Source organism: Danio rerio, chromosome 16, assembly GCF_052040795.2.
Source record: "Danio rerio strain M-AB ecotype USA chromosome 16, GRCz13ab, whole genome shotgun sequence".
Taxonomy (NCBI): Eukaryota; Metazoa; Chordata; class Actinopteri; order Cypriniformes; family Danionidae; genus Danio; species Danio rerio.
In genome coordinates, this window is record NC_141036.1 from 48,994,003 (window position 1) to 49,013,798 (window position 19,796).

General features: G+C 34.5%; 2 protein-coding genes across 7 annotated transcripts in view; both read left to right on the plus strand.

The window, feature by feature from the left end:
* The window catches only part of dpy19l1l (dpy-19-like 1, like (H. sapiens)), a 754,017-nt gene that overhangs the window by 581,111 nt on the left and 153,110 nt on the right, over window positions 1-19,796 (plus strand). The gene's annotated exons all lie outside the window — the stretch shown is intronic.
* The window catches only part of adam22 (ADAM metallopeptidase domain 22), a 130,623-nt gene that overhangs the window by 91,065 nt on the left and 19,762 nt on the right, over window positions 1-19,796 (plus strand). For all 5 annotated transcript variants that reach the window (XM_087287689.1, XM_087287690.1, XM_087287693.1 and 2 more), the window contains 12 exons: window positions 5,697-5,796; window positions 6,580-6,651; window positions 6,733-6,825; window positions 6,916-6,996; window positions 9,428-9,478; window positions 9,608-9,671; window positions 10,173-10,278; window positions 11,804-11,923; window positions 12,019-12,187; window positions 13,680-13,791; window positions 17,786-17,876; window positions 18,424-18,477. In XM_087287689.1, the coding sequence (XP_087143815.1) occupies window positions 5,697-5,796; window positions 6,580-6,651; window positions 6,733-6,825; window positions 6,916-6,996; window positions 9,428-9,478; window positions 9,608-9,671; window positions 10,173-10,278; window positions 11,804-11,923; window positions 12,019-12,187; window positions 13,680-13,791; window positions 17,786-17,876; window positions 18,424-18,477 (1,113 nt within the window). The remainder of the gene's footprint in view (window positions 1-5,696; window positions 5,797-6,579; window positions 6,652-6,732; window positions 6,826-6,915; window positions 6,997-9,427; window positions 9,479-9,607; window positions 9,672-10,172; window positions 10,279-11,803; window positions 11,924-12,018; window positions 12,188-13,679; window positions 13,792-17,785; window positions 17,877-18,423; window positions 18,478-19,796) is intronic.

Here is a 19,796-nt window from a genome sequence, read left to right on the forward strand (position 1 = left end):
AACAACAACTTTAGATTGTTTTCTTTGTTTTCAATATGATCAACATACAACAAAGCTAGAGCGTGAGGACAACAGACTATCTCACAGAAATTTGTAACTTTTTTTATTTATTTGCTTATTCATATGGATTCATACAATCTCATTCATACAATTTAGTACGATTTGCTTGTCCACCAATGATAGTTGGGTTTAGGGGTGTGGGTGCCACGCCTCTTTTTTTATATCGTACATTTTCGTACGACTGAACTTGTTAGAATTAGCCACAAAACTGGCAAAATGTGAAATAGTTACATTTCCCTGTAAGAACAACTCAGTGTGGTACGGCAGGGCATAGATGTGGTCTTTCTCTCTGAGTAGGCTGTAAAACTGATACTAATTCAGGATTTTTTTATCGCAGGAGTTTTCAACCTTTTTTACTTTGAGCCCACTTCTTTAGCGCCCAGCAACAGCCCCTGATTCTGCCATTTTGGAGTGAAAGCGGTCGGCTGTCCATTGGATCTTATTGCTGTTGCCATGGCAAGCAGCTGCTTTGTTTTTATTTATTTAATTTAAAAGTGCATTAAAACTGAGATACAACCTGAAAGACGACAATACAGCACTTGCTATCACAATCATCAGCACTTTTACTAGTTTATTTTACAGACTTATAATATGCTTTTGTTCTATTGGAGTTTTCATTCCAAATTGGCCGCAGTGCCATCTAGTGGCTGTTTCTCATATTGCATTAGAGTGTCACCCCTTGGTGATTCTATGCTCTTTGACTGACTGAATATCTACTATTAAATATCTACTATTCAAAAATATACAAACAAATGTAAAAACAGTAAAACACCCTAAATCTGTTCAAACGCGTCGATCTGATGGCGGTTGAGTTTGCAGCTGGATATTATTGGGAGATCACTGACAGGAACAGTGAACAGCTCCGCCAGAGCGTGTCTGAAACTCATATGCAAGTTTATTTTACATTCTATGACAGAAACACCCTTGACCCTCGCTAGATCCTGTATGGGCATGCGTCTGTTATAAATCACTCAAAGGACATTAATTTGGACAACTATGCGGATAAATTAAATAGTTCACACAATAATACACAAAAAGAGACCTTCACTTTTACTTCAAACAGTTTGTGAATGAACCGACTTACGTGTTGCTTAGTTGCAAATGTGATCATGAGGCTGTTTTTGCACAGAGTTTGAAGTAATCCATCACATAACTGGAGAAAGGCCATTACTTCATTCATTTTAATATAGCATATTAATAATGAAATCCAAAATTATTGTATTATATTCAGAGTTGATTTTAATCTCATGGCCCACCTGTAGGATTGCTGAGGCACACTAGTGGCTGCGGCTCCCCTGTTGAGAATCCCTGCTTTATCAGATGAAATTAACCATTTAAGGTTGCGCCATCCAGTGAACACAATTGGAACTGCAGCTTCTTTTATTGAAAAATTGCAGCTCGTTTTTATACTTTACAGAATCATCTCGCGAATCAGGCCCGCAAACAGGTTTTATCCGGCCCACAGGCCATACGTTTGACACCCCTGGTGTAGTGGATGGACTGACAGAAGGAATGAGGGAATAAAGTTTATGAAAGTGTCAGGAGAATTAGTGAGGATTTCCCTATAAAGAGATGGGCATTTGGGGATTTTAGACCAGGGTTTCTTAAATTGACAAAATAACTAAAATTTAAGATGACACTTTACAATAAGTTTTCATTAGTTAATGCAAACTAATTATGAACAATACAATACAGCATTTATTAATATAGTTCAACATTTACTAATGCATTATTAAAATCCAAATTCATGCTTTAATACATTGAGTTAACGTCAACTAACAACAAATTTGATTTTCATTAACTAACATTACTAAATGAGCAAAATCACATGAGTAGCAGTGTGATATGGCTGTATATCGGCATAGGGAGGTGTACTTTAGTGCCCCCCACCAGTGCAGATTTACAGCCATAGCAGACTGCTATGAGTGTGATATTGCGTTTGCTCAACAGTTCGCTGGCATAATCGTGTTAAAAAAAAAAAATCAAACAGAGGCTCAAAAACCCTTTTGTAAGAGAAATTACTTTTTCCACCATTCATTCACATCTGCAGCTAACGTCAGAACAGCAGAAACTGTTGTTCATTCACCAACGTCACTTTAGAGCTAGCATTTGAATGATTCTTTAGCGTAATGTCTAAAGGCATGACAAAACAAGTAATTTTTGATCACATTTTAAGATTATAAGGCTGAACGGCATGAAGAGCCATCAATCAGCAGAGATTTCCAGTATTTCTCTGTGGCAATCAAGATATCACAATAATTAACCCCAAAAAAGCCAAAGCAAAGCAAACACTGCCAGTTTCTGTGGTATAAATACAGCACTAAAAATACAAAACAGAGAGAATGTCAATTACCTGATTTATAATGATTTGTTCAGCTTGTACATTGAGAAAATGCTGTTTTTCTCCCCTAAGGACTTATTATGCTGTCTCTGTTGCCATCTTGTGGCGGAACGTCATCCGTCACTTTTTTTGGTCTTCTCAGACAGGCTGATGGCGGCCTATGCACTGAATTCGATTCTCCGAAACTGCATAGTTGCAATCTAAACAACTACATTCTTGACTAAAAATGCCCCAAAAGTACATTATGTTGCCCAATAGGAGTAATATTTGTCAAACTGTAGAGTGTGCTTAGCTTATTGCTGTATGTGGGTGAAGTAATACACAAGGGTAAAGGGTGAAAAGGCTGTACGAATGCTGTCATTTGCAGAATATTGCACAACTCTCCGCCAATCAGATTCAAGAACCCGATAGAACTGTTGTATAAACATGAAAAAATACTATAATAAATGTATTGTTTGTTCATGTTAGTAAATACATTGGTAACACTTTAGTTTAGGTCACAGTTCATGGTATTAACTTAGCTTAGTAAACTACTAATTAGCTGTTCATTCATAGTTAGTAAGGCAGAAGTTGGGTTTAGGATTAGGGATGTAGAATAAGATGCTGCTTGCTCATAACTACTAATAAATAGATAATAATTTAAATAATAATAGGCACGTGGTGACCAGTAGAATTGTGACCTAAAATGTTGTTAATGATGATGATGATGACGACGACGATGAAAAAAGCCTTTATTTGTCATATAAACTTTTACATGTAGCGAAATTGGACCCCTCCGACTATACACAAACCTCACACATTTCAGGGAAAGACAGGTCAGATGAGAGGTAATTTTAGAAAGAGGAAGTAATATACATTAGGGAAAAGGGAGGCAAAAAAAGCCCCTCCTGTCCTTGAAGTAGGGCAGTGTGAAAACAGTGGTAATGGTAATTAACTAATACAACCTTTATGTAAAGTGTTACCAATTTTGAACAAATATTTATAAATCAAATTATATATTAGAATCTTTTTTTGAAACTAGGGAAGGAAATTTTTATTATTATTACTTATTGTTTTGTAATTTCAAGTTAATAGGCTTTTGAACAAGAGACTTCATTTTTGTCCATTGGGAATTGATTGAATCATTGATTAGCTGTGGTTTCTATTGATTTATCTTGTGTCATTGGCAGTTTGACCCTTTTCTGCCAGTAAACATACCAGACACAGAAGGAGGGGGAAACTATTCTGCGTAAAGATTACAAAAGCTCATAAATTATTAATTATTAGTATTATTAATAATTATTAATGACGAATTCATGTAAAAATAATTTACAATACACTGTAATATTCTATTTTAAAATAATTGGAAATTTTAACCTGCATGGACTTAATTGACATCAGAGAATATGCATATATAATGTATAATGTTTGATAAAATAAATCTTAAAAGGCACTTAAAGTAAATCATTTGGATAATTGACAATATTTAATGTTAATGTAAATTTTTGCAAATGTAAATAATAGATTTTACAATTGCCAACTATTATACAAATGTATTGTTGTATCATTGTTGAACTATTCACTTAAAATCTTAAAAGGGACTTTAAGTAAATATTTAAGTCAAATAATTAATATTAAACTGTTGACAAAAGTGTGTGAATCCCAGATTCAATGGTACTTCAAAGTTTGTGGCGCAGTTCAGAGTGTGTATGCTGTTCTTTTACCATCATCTCCTTTTTAAATTTTTTACCAGTTTTTATATATTAAAGTGTAAACTTCTCAGTAAGCTTCAAAGCTGCATTGTATATAAACTACAGCAAGCATTTATATGTAATGCAATACACATATCCACTGGATTGAAAAGGATAAGATCCATCTGTAAGCACATAACTGGGAATTGACTGAGTCTTTCATTTTCATCAGGTTTGGTTGTGGTTTTTGTGTTGGTTTGTACTGTGTTTTGGTGTTCTTTATGTCTGAGTCCTGCCCTCTGCTGGTCACAATAAACACAGTTAGTAGCTGCGTAACCATTTCCTCATCTGACCAGACTGATGATTACACACTGTAAAAATGCGGGGTTCCACACAATTCCTTCATGTTGTCCCAACACAAATCAATTAAGTTACCTTAACACTTTAACCAAATTTATGTGGATTGAACATAAAAACATGAAGTTGTCCCAATGAAATATCAAGAATTGTGTTGATTCAGCTTATTTTAAATAAGTAGTTTGAACAAGCAAAAAAAAAAAAAACATAATTTTGCACATGCCCCATGGCTGGTTCACATTAATCCTGTTTTCTATCCCAAGGCCTTTTAACAATAGATAGAACTCGTTCATAACAGTGACCATGTTTACATGAGCATTTTAATTGATTAATTCTGGCATATTCTGATTATTTGTGTGTCATGTAAATGGGATTTGACTTGATAAACCAATGTGAAAAATGCAGTATGCTTATATACAGTTGAAGTCAAAATTATTAGCCCTCTTGAATTATTAGCCCTCCTGTATATTTTTTTCTCAGTTTCTGTTCAACGAACAAAAGATTTTTTCAACACATTTCTAAACATAATAGTTTTAGTCACTCATTTCCAATAACTGATTTACTTTATCTTTGTCATGATTACAGTAAATAATGTTTTACTACATATTTTTCAAGATATTAGTTTTCAGTTATTTAAAAGTTTTATTAGGTTAATTAGGCAAGTTAGGGTAATTAGGCAAATCATTGTATAATGATGGTTTGTTCTGTAGACAATTGAAAAAAAAACATTGCTATTAAAGTGCTTATAATATTGACCTTAAAATGGTTTACAAAATAAATAAAACTGCTTTTATTCAAAGTGAAATAATAAAAATAAGACTTTCTCCAGAAGAAAAAATATTATAGAAAATACTGTAAAAAAAAATCCTTGCTCTGTTAAACATTATTTGGTAAATGTGTAAAAAATCTCAACAAATATCTCAATTGAAGTCTGAATTTCCATTTGTTATTTTACACATTTTCAGATTACTAATCCTTTCCATAATTTCCACAAGAGGGTAGTTTGGAATTTTGAATATGATAAATATGATAAATATATTAAACATTAAACATAATAAATATTAATAAATATAGGAATAATTTTTAAATTGGTGCTAGAATACCTCATTTGGAAAACAGCATGCATGTAAACATGGTGATGAAGTAATAGTTGATTTTCAGTTCAAACTCAGTGTGATTTGACCGTGATCAGTCTGTCTCAGTAATCAGAGGGGATGAAAGTAAAATTAGCCTGTATGAATTTAGTGCTCTGTGGTTCTCTCTAACAGCTTCTACTTACCTGAGAGATTTTCTGACTGTAATGTGGAAGAGTTTCATGATTTCCTGAACAGTGGAGGCGGCGCTTGTCTCTTCAACAAACCCTCAAAGGTAAACCTTCTTCATTTCAATCTTTTCAATTCATAGCTCTATTATGACATTGTTTACGGCAAAGATTGCCCCATCATCAGAAGGATCATTAACAAAGTATTATAAATGGTTATGTTCCTTTTTTTAGGGTGTATGTAAACTTCTGGGTTCAACTGTACTTCTCACACTTCTTATATTTCAAAATACCAGCAATTGCTTGCATTAAAAATGTCTTCATTGTCACTTTTAACGAATTTAATGCATGTTTGATCACTGAAAGTAGTAATTTTATAATAATAATTAAAATTAAGGGTGACGCTGTGGCGCAGTAGGTAGTGCTGTCGCCTCACAGCAAGAAGGTCGCTGGTTAAAGCTTTGTCTGGGTCAGTTGGCATTTCTGTGTGGAGTTTGCATGTTCTTCCCGTGTTCGCATGGGTTTCCTCCGTGTGCTCCGGTTTCCCTCACAAGTCCAAAGACATGTAGTATAGGTGAATTAGGTAAGCTAAATTGTCCTTAGTGTGTATGTGAATGAGTGTGTATGAATGTTTCCCAGGGATAGGTTGCAGTTGGAAGGGCATCCGCTGCGTAAAACATATGCCAGAATAGTTGGTGGTTCATTCCGCTGTGGTGACCCCTTTCACATTTTATGTGAAATTTTGTTGATTTTGTTTAAAGAAATTGCTAAATTATTTTCATTTTGACTCCATATGAAAATAAACAATACATGTGACAAATATTAGGGCACTAAATGTAAAATGCAAAGTAACTGTGTTCTTTACTTCACGTTTTTGTTTACGTTTGCAGCTCTTGGATCCTCCTGAGTGTGGAAATGGCTTTGTGGAGGCAGGAGAGGAGTGTGACTGTGGAAGCCCAGCCGTGAGTGATCTTCCATCAACATCACGATCACATTAATCTGACACTGCTTATGTAATCTCCTTTTCTCCTCTTTTTCTGCAGGAGTGTGCTAAAGAGGGGGAAAACTGCTGCAAAAAATGTATGTTGACTCAGGGAGCCAAATGCAGTGATGGTCTCTGTTGTAAAAACTGCCAGGTAGGTGCTGAGTCATACAAGAAAGAAAAAAAAAGTGCAGCTGTTTCTGTTTGAGTGAGATTTTTAATGATCATTGTGCTGTCTCTGTAGCTGGAGTTTATGGGTGTGCTTTGTCGAGAGGCTGTCAATGATTGCGACATACCGGAAATGTGCACTGGGAACTCCAGCCAGGTGAGGGCACTGTTGTGTACATCTCACAACACATCCAGCAGGAGCAGAATGGGTTATCTGCTTGTTATATTGTGTATCCACATAAGTCGTGACATATGGAATAGTGTTTCCAGGTCCAAGCCGTTACTCAGTTGAATAGGCTATATGCACAGCCAGTGTTTTTTCCCCTACAGATAAACCAGGCCCGGCCCTAACCAATTTGGCGCCCTAGGCAAGATTTCAGGTGGCGCCCCGTCACATCGCAGTAAATTCCACTGCTAGTGTAAAGTCATAAGAAACAAAACAGCTTTTTGATCGACTACTACAAGCTGGGAAAATGTCAGATAAATATGCCAATGGCATTAACATTATTGCTGAATAGATCTAATATTTACTAATTTGCTTGTGGAAGGAATGATGGGGGTAGTTACATTAATATTACTATTTTCCAAAACATCTATGCCCTTCCATAACATTAGCTGACGTAACAGATAGCACTATAGCTATTTAATGATTAGCAATGTTATGTCATATCTATCAACGTTGGGATGTTAAAATATAGGACAACAAATAGCTTCAAATGATAGAAAACATAGCAAACATTAGAAAATATTGACAATAAAATAAAAGGTTTAACCTATTAAAATCAATGGCCTATACAGAAATTAAATAAAGCTATAAAATCTATTTAACTTTTAATTGTGTTTGCATATTGATTAAAGTTACTATAGTTATTTAGTGAAGAGCAGCAAAAGAATCTGTCATTGTGTTTTGTTTGATAATAGAGGTGTTCATGTAAGAATGCACAGATCTAGAATGAATGAATGAATGAAGCATTCGACTACTTTAGTAACTGTTGTGCTCATTTAAGAGAAAAATAGTTGTGTTTAAAATAAAACAAGCAGGATAGAGCAAAAAAAAAAAAAAAAAAACGTAAAAAAAGAAACACTTTTTCGACGGTCCCTTAAGGAGAGCTCCACTCCGCGCGAGCTCAGCTCTCCCGGCTAAACGCATATCCCAGGCTAAACGGAGCAGTGCTCGTAATATCGAGCGAAAAAAAGAAAAAGATAGCTGTGAAACATAACCAGCTTTGTCTTTTTGTAGGAAACACACTTTAGATCTTTTTAGGGTAAGAGGTTTTTGAGTTATTGCCATCTATCACTGAATGTGTGTCAGGAATATTGAAAACAAAACCAACTTATCCCCGCTCATTTCTGGCGCCCCCTGGATGTACAGCGCCCCTTAGCATTTGCCTACACTACCTATGCCACGGGCCGGCCCTGAAATAAACGTCTGGTCAACGGTTAATGTGACTTTTTTTCAAATCTGTAAGAGTCCAGCTGTGGAGTTTGGTAAAGGCTACGCCCAGGTCAGGTCTCTTTACAATGGCCAAGTGTGCAGCATCCCGGCTGTCCAGCACATCCAACAGCCTGACCTCATCATAGATTTTATGAAGCAGTGCTTTGGAGGTTTCTGAGACATGACGGCCAATCAAGGCCACTAGTTACGGTTTCTTTTACAGCATCGATGTTGTAATGTAATTTAATGTAATGTAATGCCTCTGCCGCTGAGACTGCAGCTCTGCACAAGACGTTTGGCCAGCAGGGAAATGGAAATGGTTGTGTCCAACTGAGTCTGGTATCTCTCAAAGTTTTTTTTTCTTCACTTTCGCCAATTGGTGAAGTTTTTTCCACGCAACTGTCACCACTGGCTTGCATGGTTTGGGATCTGTAGAGCTACGCATCGACGGATTTGCTCTTTAGTGTTTGAACTCTCAGTAGTGATTATTAAACCATGATGAACTGAGCTAAACTGAACTGAACTTAAACTCTGAAAATTGAACTGACACTGTTTTAATATACTATGATCTTTTATGTATAGCTGCTTTGACACAATCTACATTGTAAAAGCGCTATACAAATAAAGGTGAATTGCATTGAATAATTACAATACAATTAGTTAAATAGACTTAAGCAGTCATTTAGTTGTTCATGAGTAAAACGAGATGACGCACACACTTTCAGGATCAGCAGGAAACTACAATACCTAATAAAAAAGCCAGTATTTTGTCTGTGACTGTACACATTTAAGAATTATTATGCTCCATGATGCATGGCTAATTATCTTCTACATTTTTTTTTTAATTTGAGAGTGAATATGAAAAATGCTTTTTCAATTGATTTTTCAAAAAATATGAAAAATTGCTTCTGTTTCAAACAATACATTATGTACATTATGGGATTTGGTCTTCCATATAGTGTGCCGTGGAAATTTAGTTTAGTCAATGTTATTCCATGCATAAATAAAACTCACGTCGTACTATACATGGTTTATGTATTGTAAACTGTATTTGTTTAAAAACAGTTTATAGTATGCCATTCTCTTGTATTTTGTATTTTCTCAAGCACTTTAGAATTTTATATTTAAGCTCAGTGTATATGCTTTTTAACAGTGTCCTCCAAACCTACACAAGATGGATGGGTACACGTGTGAGAAAGATCAAGTAAGTTTTTGTATATACATATATAATACAGTATAAATAATTATTTATAATATATATTACAATATATTCGTAATTTCATTTATATAATTGTTTCTGTGGACATTTTGTTCTACTTTTATGTCATTTTAGGGAAGATGTTTCAACGGCAGATGCAAAACCAAGGATAGGCAGTGCAAGTATCTCTGGGGAGAGAGTGAGTGACTTATTAGCATTTATTCACGTTTTACATGAGCTTTTATTTTAATTTCAGTTTTGTTTTTATTGGTGTGTTTCCTTGTAATTTCAATTCGTTTCAAAATATGCATTTTTGTTTTTTACATTTGTTTTTATGTTTAAAGAGGCTATATTATTTAAGAATGTTCACTATTTACCTAAAAATCTCTTTTTCATTCGCCAGTGCGTGAACAGCTCGTAACAAAACTTAAAAAATCACACCTTTTCAGACTTAACCCCTTGGTTATCTAATATTATTTTTATGTAAAAGACATTTTTTCTTGGAAAGCCGGTATTAATAAAATCAAGAGTATCTGAATTCCACAAATAGACCCTATAATATTAGGATTTCCTTTTAATTCAGCTTTATTTCAATTACAAAAAATAGCAACATCACTTTCCACTTTTTGAAACATGTTTTTTTTCTGAATGGTTTTGGTGTGATTATGATTACTTTAATGTCTCTGAAATGTTTCTAAAGAAGCGACATCGGCTGATAAGTTTTGCTATGAGAAACTCAACATTGAGGGCACAGAGAAGGGCAACTGTGGACGTGACAAAGACACCTGGATACAGTGCAAAAAACAGTGAGTTACAACTTTTTTTTACATTATTGTAGTATTACTTTATTATTAATTCCTTAACTTTTTCCCCACCAGCCTTTTTTTTTAAAGTTGCAAGTCACTGCCAATATTTTTGATGATTTTCCACTAAATTTGACAGCGCTCAGAATGTTATCTACTAGGAATATATAACATTATTCATTAATTTAGTCATTTTAATTTGGCTTAGTCGCTTATTAATCAGGGGGCGCCACAGCGGAATGGACTACCAAATATTACAGTAAATGTTTTACACATTGGATGTCCTTCCAGCTGCAACCCAGTACTGGGAAACACCCATACACTTACATTCACAAACACTACGACCAATTTAGTTAATCCAGTTCACCTGTACCGCATGTCTTTGGACTGTGGGGTAAACCGGACCACCCTGTGGAAAACCATGCCAACACGGGGGGGACATGCTACAAACTCTACACAAAAATGCTAACTGGCCCAGCCAGGACTCGAACCAGCAACCTTCTTGCTGTGAGGTGACAGTGATAACCACTGAGTCACCGTGCTGCCCATATATGAAATTGTATATACAAATAAAAAGCCTAGCCTCTGATTTTAAGGGTTATATTCTATCTTCATGTGTTCATGTTGTATCACCACTTGAATGCAGATAGATTTCAAAGCAATTTTTCACACAGTGCATGTGTTATATTGTGGATCATTTCAATAATTGGTGGATCATTTTGTTGTGGCGAGTCCTAATGAAGAATGGAGTAAGCCAAAGGAAAGTTGTTTAGCTTCATTTTTACATGTGGTATGATCTACAGTACACTTTCTCTGATCATCTTATATTTCATACTCAGAAGACCCAGAGGTCTCGTCCTCATTCAGGATGAAGTGCGCTAGAGCAGGGGTGCCCAAACTCGGTCCTGCAGAGCCGGTGTCCTGCATAGTTTAGCTCAAACTTCCTTCAACACACCTGTCTGGAAGTTTCTAGATACCTAGAAAGAGCTTGATTAGTTGGTCTAAGTTTGTTTAATTGGGGTTGGGACTAAAATATTCAGGACACCGGCCCTTCAGGAGCGAGTTTGGGCACCAATTTGCTAGGACTTCCCTTACCGTAATACACCTATAACACAGATTGCCGTAAAACTTTATTAGTTGCAGAGAAACATTCATTCATTCATTAATTCATTTTCTTTTCAGCTTAGTCCCTTTATTAAGCTGGGGTCACCAAAGAATTAGTTAAAAATTTATTTTGATTTCAGAAATAATGAGTAAAAATAAAGTCAGTTTTTCTATGAAAAAAGCAAATCAATTTGCCAAAGAATTAATCAAAATAATCTTGTTTTTGCTTTGAAATAAGGAAAAAGTCACTTAATTTTGTTACACACTTAACATATTAGTTCTGAGAACAAGACAATATTTACTTTAAATATTTATACTAGAAACTCAAGAAAGGCTTTTTTTTCGCAGTATTGATGAGATGTCTGGTCTGTGGCGGGGAAAGATATTTAAAAGTGTGTGTGTGTGCGTGTGTGTCTGTTTTCAGGGATGTTCACTGTGGATACCTGCTGTGCTCCAACATTTCTCCAGCACCTAGACTAGGAGAGTTACAGGGAGGATTGACCTCTTTCTCTGTGGCCCAGCACAGCGCTTCACTGGATTGCAGGTACACACGCACACACACACACACACACACACACACTATTTCTTTAGCTTTCTGTGTGTACTTTGATTTTTCTGAATGGAGTGTGAATGTTTCAGTGGAGGGCATGTGCTGATTGATGGTGACACTGATCTGGGATATGTGGAGGACGGGACGGCTTGCGGGACGGATCGCATCTGCTTTAATCACAAATGCCTCCCAGTGCAGGACTTCAACTTCAGCACGTGTCCCGGCACCAATGAAAGAGTGATCTGCTCAGGACATGGGGTGAGAGGTTGTGTGTGGGGTGTGAACTGGGACTGTTTTTTCACCCGCTAATCTAATTTCAGCTTCAGCGCTAAGTGCCATGAGAAAATTTGCTGGATATGTATGCACAATATATATATTTTAAATGGTAAAATTCTATATATTTTTATTAGAAAACTAAATGTCTAATAGTACTAATACACTCACCAGCCACTTTATTTGGTACACCTGTCCAACTGCTGTCCAATCAGCCAATCACATGGCAGCAACTCAATGCATTTAGGCAAGACGATCTGCTGCTGTGCAAACCGAGCATTAGAATGGGGAAGAAAGGTGATTTAAGTGACTTTGAATGTGTCATGGTTGTTGGTGCCAGACGGGCTGATCTGAGTGTTTCAGAAACTGCTGATCTACTGGAATTTTCACACACAACCATCTCTAGGGTTTACAGAGAATAAAATATCCAGTGAGCGGCAGTTCTGTGGGGCAAATGCCTTGTTGATGCCAGAGGTCAGAGGAGAATGGCCAGACCGGTTTAAGCTGATAGCAAGGCAACAGTAACCATTCGTTACAACCGAGGTATACAGAAGAGCATCTCTGAACGCACAACATGTCCAACCTTGAGGCGGATGGGCTACAGCAGCAGAAGACCACATCGGGTGCCACTCCTGTCAGCTACAAACAGGAAACTGAGGCTACAATTCGCACAGGCTCACCAAAATTGGACAATAGAAAATTAAAAAAACGTTGCCTGGTCTGATAAATCTCAATTTCTGCTGCGACATTCGGATGGTAGGGTCAGAATTTGGCGTAAACAACATGAAAGCATGGATCCATCCTGCCTTGTGTCAACGGTTCAGACTGGTGGTGGTGGTGTAATGGTGTGGGGGATATTTTCTTGACACACTTTGGGCCCATTAGTACCAATTGAGCATTGTGTTAATGCCACAGCCTACCTGAGTATTGTTGCTGACCATGTCCATCCCTTTATGACCACAGTGTACCCATCTTCTGATGGCTACTTCCAGCAGGATATGTGCCATGTCATAAAGGGGTAATCCTCTCAGACTGGTTTCTTGAACATGACAATGAGTTCACTGTACTCAAACGGCCTCCACAGTCACCAGCTCTCAATCCAATAGACCACTATTGGGATGTGGTGGAACCGAAGATTCGCATCATAGATGTGCAGCTGACAAATCTGCAGCTTCTTAGTGATGCTATCATGTCAATATGGACCAAAATCTCTGATGAATATTTCCAGTACCTTGATGAATCTGTGCCAAGAACTATTAAGGCAGTTCTGAAGGCAAAGAGGGTCCCACCCGTTGCTAGTAAGGTGTACCTAATAAAGTGGATAGTGACTATATATGTCTAATAGTACTAATCTGTTCAAAACAGTTGAAGTCATAGCATCTTTTATTGTATTGGAAAGGTAATGTTAAATGCAGCTGCTCATCACTGTATTTTGACAAAAAAACAAATAGATGTGTAAATGATCTCTGTGTTGCAGGTGTGCAGTAATGAGCTCAGATGTGTGTGTGAGCTGGGCTGGGCAGGTGAGGACTGTAACTCCACCTCTCCATTGAGTTACCTGCTGGTGCGACCCACAGCCAAAACATCAGGTGAGCCAAACTTTTAGTTTCAACACCTTAGCAGCAGCAGAATGGTGCAGGTGGTCACTCATTTCTGGTACATGAGTTGATTTTTTTTTTTTTTCCAAAACATGTAGTGACTTATTGGCACTAAATGAGAGATGTTTTATTTAATAATACCTGATTTTGCCTTATTTCTGTATAAAATTATTAGGATTTTTTAAAAAAGGATTTTTTCCCCTTACGGTATTTCCTGTTATATTTTTCTTTTAGTTTATCTGGAAGAAAAAAAAATATTTTTACAAATGTAAAAACTGCAAAGATCAATATTATTCAAAAAAGATTTTTTTTTTGTTTCTCATTGGCTACAGAACAAACCACTTTTCATTACTAGTATCATGCAAAATATGCTAGTAAAATATTATGTTCTTCCATTATGGCAAGGAGAAATGACATTTGTTATTAAAATTTTGTTAATAAAATTGTTATTAACTCTCTGTTATGCTGAATTCAGACTGCACGGTTTTTAAAGTATTCGCGTCACAAATGTTTTCACACTGCATAACTATCTGGGGTAGTGTTCTGTCTGTGCTTTGTTTACACTGCAAGCAGGCCCGGCCTGGTACATTTGGGGGCCCTAAGAAAAATAATTTTGGGGCCCTACCTTGCTCTAAAAAGTGTAGAATTGCCATTGCAAACCGGCCCACAATGACTTTATTGCTTATTAAGTACACTCAATGGAACAGAAAAGCAAAACTGCCTGATTTCTTCTACTTAAAAGCTGTCTGAATGATTTAGACATTTTAAAACAGCACTGTGTTTGTCAACTAGCAGCTTCAAAAATGAAGAATTAAACTACCTCTAATAAAGGGAGCAGTGATTCCTACTTTGCATCCTTCTGGAGTGTTTAAAACATTTTCTATTAATTTAGCAAACAGATTGAAGATTCTATAAAAGATTCTAGGTTGAGTTTTTTTGTTTTTATTAATTGCAAAAGCAAAAACCCTGCAATGAAACGACACAGAACAATAATTAGCCAAAAGTGAAAATGCATTACTTAGTAATAAAATATACATTCTGAGTTCATTAAAAACAAAAGCAACAAAACAATTAACATTAATTCAAAAATTGATCTATAAATAATAAAATAAAAAAGCAAATATTATAAAGTATAGATGAAAAATATTAATATAAATAACAAATAACAAAAGGGAAGCAACAAATACTAATTAATAGTATTTATAGTTAATATATAGTTAATACCCAAATGCAATATTATTCCATTCAGTCACCTTCCCTGTTCCTTAACATTTAAGATGCAGGGTCCAGACATAACTTTTATAAACATGTCTCAGGAAACATATTGCCAGTGTGAAAATATGTCAGTGAAAAACACTTCAGTACTATTGCATTTCAGTAAAATTCGTTTAAAATAAATAAATAAATAAATAAACTAAAGGAAAAAACTAAATGTTTTATATTAGTAGACTATGTTTATTAATATGCAATTGCCTATTTTCGATAAATGTGCTATTAGATTATGATTTCATTTTATCATATAATTTATGATATATTATTTCTACGCCGGAAGGATAACGTTAGTTTCGTTTCCTTTTCGTGGAGCAATTTCCAAAATAATTCGGGTATATAACGGGGCAGGCAATGAAGCAAATGCCATGGTTGTGTCTGTGCATGGATTTGCGTTCTTGAGGTAACCGGTCGGTCTTGCAGGTTACCTTGAATCACGAGAACACTGAACGCATATGAGAAATAAGATGCTACGAGCTTCCTGTTGATCACTGTGTGATTGTTACTCACGTGAACGAGCACAGATTTGCCTGTGATTTCAGGCATTTATTTATAAGCGATTTCTCAAAAACCTGTTGGCGTGTCAAAATCGTGGCTAAAATCTTGCAGTCTGAACTCGGCATTAAACAGCCCTTGGAAATATTTGAAAAAGAGTACGAAATTTACTGGAGGGCTAATAATTTTATCTTCTACTGTATCTGTCTGACCAGTTGTCTAGTGCAACTTATTTCTAAGAAAAATACAGTATATAAAAATGCCTCCAGCAAGTTAACTCTTCATCACTTTTGATATTAAATGCATAACATACAGTGCTCAGCATAATTGGGTACACCCCATTTAGAAAATTTGAATTTATTTCCTCAGTGAATATGGGAAATATATATTAGTGCATTCAAACAAAACAGATTTATTAAACATATTTATTTATTAAAATATTATTTTAGTCACAGAACATCTTTAGAAATTTAAAGATAAATCATTTAAATGCACACAAAATATTGCACAAAAATTTGCAAAGTACAACATTTCAACTAAATTGTATATATATTTTTGTTTCTCTTAATTTTTGCTATATTTGAAAATGTTATTTAATATTTTTACCTAACATTTAAATTTGGGCCACTAATTTTTGAACCTTTATTTGTAAGTTATTTTGTGAGATAAGCTCCAGATTTGACTTCAGTACTGACTAAACTAATGTATATGCACTAATATAATATTGTAAAGCTACCAATAGAAAATATTAATTTAAATGAGATATTTTTTAATTGTGTACTCGTATACAGTTGAAGTCAGAATTATTAGCCCCCTTCAAATTTTTTTCTTCTTTTTTAAATATTTTCCAAATGATGTTTAACAGGGCAAGGGAATTTTTACAGTATGTCTGATAATATTTTTTCTTCTGGAAAAAGTCTTATTTGTATTATTTCGGCTAGAATAAAAGCAGTTTTAAATTTTTTAAACACCATTTTAGAGACAAAATTAGTAGCCCCTTTAAGTTTTTTTTTTCTCGATAGTCTACAGAACAAACCATCGTTAAACAATAACTTGCCTAATTACTCTAAACCACCTAGTTAACCTAATTAACCCAGTTAAGCCTTTAAATGTCACTTTACGCTGTATAGAAGTGTCTTGAAAAATATCTAGTCAAATATTACCTACTGTCATCATGACAAAGATAAAATAAATCAGTTATTAGAAATGAGTTACTAAAACTGTTATGTTTAGAAATGTGCTGAAAAAATCTTCTCTACCTTAAACAGAAACTGGGGAAAAAATAAACAAGCAGTCAAATAATTCCAGGGGGCTAATAATTCTGACTTCAACTGTATGCTGAGCACTGTATGTCAAAACGAATCTAAAAAACTATTTGACATGCAGTACATTATAACACGTTTACCACTATTTTTAGCACACAGAACCATATTAATGCACTTTATTTAATTATTGCAATTTATTTAATGTGAGATTCAGCACAGAATCAGCTTTTAATGAATCTATTTTTTACATATTACATTAAATCCATTATCTTTCACAGTTTATTTGATTGACGCCAATTATCCAGTTGTAATCCATTTCCGAGCAAATACACAGATATTAAGATTTTGAATGAACTTACTGCTGAATAAATTGGTGTAATGATTTTATTTTTTACTGGTCTGTTATTCTTCTGTTTTGTTATCATATTCATGTTCAACGGTTCATTCACCACGCTCACATTTCACACGCTTTTAATTTCTCTTTTGATTTGTCTGTTTCATGGCTTTTGTTGATACGCACTCCTTCTTTGTGGACAGGCTCATGTCTTTTGCTGGAGTGACAGTGAGTTTAGATTTGAGTTGTTGTTTGTTGTTGTTGTCGTTCACTCACCCCCATCATTCCTCTGTGTTTCTGTCTGAATGAAAGCTAACAGTGTTATTTATCTGCTGTGCTGTGCTGTTACAAACCTCGTCATGTACCCTGTTTATGGATTTGATTTATATGGATGCCTTTACCGTACAGACACCATGGACGGAAAGAATCATACATTTCTATCCCAGAGTTTTTATCCTGGACTGGTTTTGCTGTGCGATCAACTGGACAAAAAATAATAATAGATTTTGTATCAAGCATTAATATTAGTCATGATTACGTCCAGATTCGGTTTGTCCAGATGATTGCAGGTCAGTGTTGACTGCTAGTTGCGTTGGTATTAATTGTTTTGTTTCTCTATCAGGAATCATCACTACTAACATCATCATCGGGGCCATTGCTGGCTCTATCCTGGTCCTTGCATTAATTCTAGGGATTTCTGCATGGGGATATAAGTGAGTCACATGAACACAGATGCATGTTTAAGTTCAGAGTCTGCATCCTTCAGTTCAAAAGTCATAAGTGTCCATGTTTGGAAACATCATCAAGCTTTCCTTTGATATGCTTTGTTGGAATAGAAAAATATTTGGCTGAATTACAACAATTTAATACCTGAAATCTGAGGGTCCAAAAAAATTATTGAATATTTATAAGATTGTCTTTAAATTTAAAGTGAAGCTAATGAAGTGGTTAGCAATGTATATTACTAATCAAAAATGTTGTTTTAGTATATAGCATAAAGTGTTATTTGACAAAAATATTATGTTTGTATCTCTGCTCAGTGAGATCCATCTGTTGTGTTTCTTTTATTGTGCTGTGGTCTTTAAAGAATGCACCCTTTGAATTGGGTTGCAGATTTTAATAAAATAGCTTAAATATATAATACTTTACAGATGAAAATACTCTTTTTTTACCCTACTGTTGTTTCAATTTTGATTTTCCTAAAAATTCAGACTTTACATATTCAACTTCATTTATTTTTTGTCTTTTTTCCCTGTGAAGAACCTACAGACAGCGGCAGTATGTTGAATCAGACGTACACAGAAGATTCTGTCGGTTTGTCCACTTTTCTCTTCCTTTTATAGGTCTAATTCTATATGTGTTGTGTGAAGGAGTGCATTTTTTTCATTGCTTTAAGGCTAATAGTATTACTCATACTTCTAAATAAAGGTTTTGAATAAATAATTTAGCTCTTCGACAAGCCTTCATTTTGTTGATCAAAAATTCAAAGCAGTAAACATTATGAAATATTCTTCACATTTAAATTTGCAGCTTTCTCTATAAGTATATATATATTTTTTTTTAATTATTATGAACTCTCCCAGCAGGCACAGGATGTAAACAATATGTCAGATTGACTTTATACCCTAGCATCGTGGGATGTGGCATTTTGTTTGGAAATTAAAATCATGTTAAAGTCAGGAAACCAACATCAGTCAGATGTTAATGTCCAACCTAAAATCAACCAAATATCAACATCTAATGATGTTGGGCTGTTCTGAAATCAGCGATCACTCTAGTCTTGTTTGTCTTATAATTCTTAATAAATCATTTTAATAAGAGGATTTTAAAAGGTCATTTTAATAAGAGGATTTTTTTTTGTGATTAAAAAAGTTTCTAGTTTTATCAATATTGAAAAAGTGCTTTATAAGTAAAGTTGATATAAAGTTCAAAACAGCAGAATTGGTAACACTTTATAATAACTTCACACTATGAATAATTTATTAAGCATTAGCAAATAGTGAATTCATTATCAGTATTAACTCTACATTATTAGATGTTAGTAAGCAGTTTATAAATACAGCTACAAATGCTGTATTCTTGACTTATAAGCACATATTTAATGTGCTTAATAATTGTATTTTTTAACTTTGTTAATGATTATTTTTTCATTATAAATTAAGTACTGAGTTATTTACAAACCTGTTATTTTAAAATAGTTGTGTTTTTTAAAATGTATCATTCAAAATGCATAAGTAAATTATTAATAAACTATTAAAATTAACAATTATATACCAATAAATAATTTGTGTTAATACATACTTTATTAAGTCTACTTCATCCAATTTTGTGACCTAATCTAAAGTGAAGACTATTTATGCGTTATAAATCCCTTATAAATGACAGTTAAAGGCTCAGTTATATTCTGAACAGGAAAGAAAGAAAATAAATGACTTTATTCATTTCTATTCATTTGAAGATACACAAATGAAACTGTATCAAAAAAAAAATAAATCTTTGCAGTCTTATGTAAAATAAAGTTACTGTACAGTTTGAACTTCGCTCAATAACACTGAAATGTTGAATCACAATATATTATTAAATTATTGTTGTTTTATCCAATTTGATTTAATTGTATTTATTTCTAATTGTGT